This window comes from Apaloderma vittatum, unplaced genomic scaffold (assembly GCF_000703405.1).
Source record: "Apaloderma vittatum isolate BGI_N311 unplaced genomic scaffold, ASM70340v1 scaffold35868, whole genome shotgun sequence".
NCBI classification, from domain to species: domain Eukaryota; kingdom Metazoa; phylum Chordata; class Aves; order Trogoniformes; family Trogonidae; genus Apaloderma; species Apaloderma vittatum.
In genome coordinates, this window is record NW_009733006.1 from 1 (window position 1) to 361 (window position 361).

A 361-nucleotide genomic window follows, 5' to 3' on the forward strand; every position below is an offset into this window, starting at 1 on the left:
AGCACCCTCTGTGGCTGTAGCGGTACCTGGATGAAGCGGAGCGGGAGAAGCAGCAGTACATGAAGGAGCTGCGGGAATACCAGCAGTCAGAGGCCTACAAGATGTGCACGGAGAAGATCCAGGAGAAGAAGATCAAAAAAGGTGAGTTGTGGGCGTGGTGGCCGACAGCGTCGCTGCCAGGATCTGGCCAAGTGCTGCCAGAGCCTCTGGGGGTCTGGGCTGGCTCCTGGGGGGTAACCTCCTTCCTCTTTTCCAGAGGACGTGGGCTCTGCGGCAGTGAACACCTTGCTCAATGGGCACCCGCACAAGGTAAGGCCCTGGCAGGTCTGCTCGTGTGTGGGGAAACTGAGGCACAGCGCGA

At 60.1% G+C, this 361-nt stretch overlaps 1 protein-coding gene across 1 annotated transcript in view; it reads left to right on the forward strand.

Annotated features, from left to right (window-relative positions):
- Positions 1 to 18: 18 nt before the first annotated feature.
- Positions 19 to 361, forward strand: part of LOC104278680 (SWI/SNF-related matrix-associated actin-dependent regulator of chromatin subfamily E member 1-related-like) — a gene marked incomplete at both ends in the record, with an annotated part of 953 nt that continues 610 nt past the window's right edge. Inside the window, 2 exon segments of the mRNA XM_009875719.1 lie at positions 19 to 141; positions 257 to 336. Of these exon segments, the coding sequence (XP_009874021.1) occupies positions 19 to 141; positions 257 to 336 (203 nt within the window).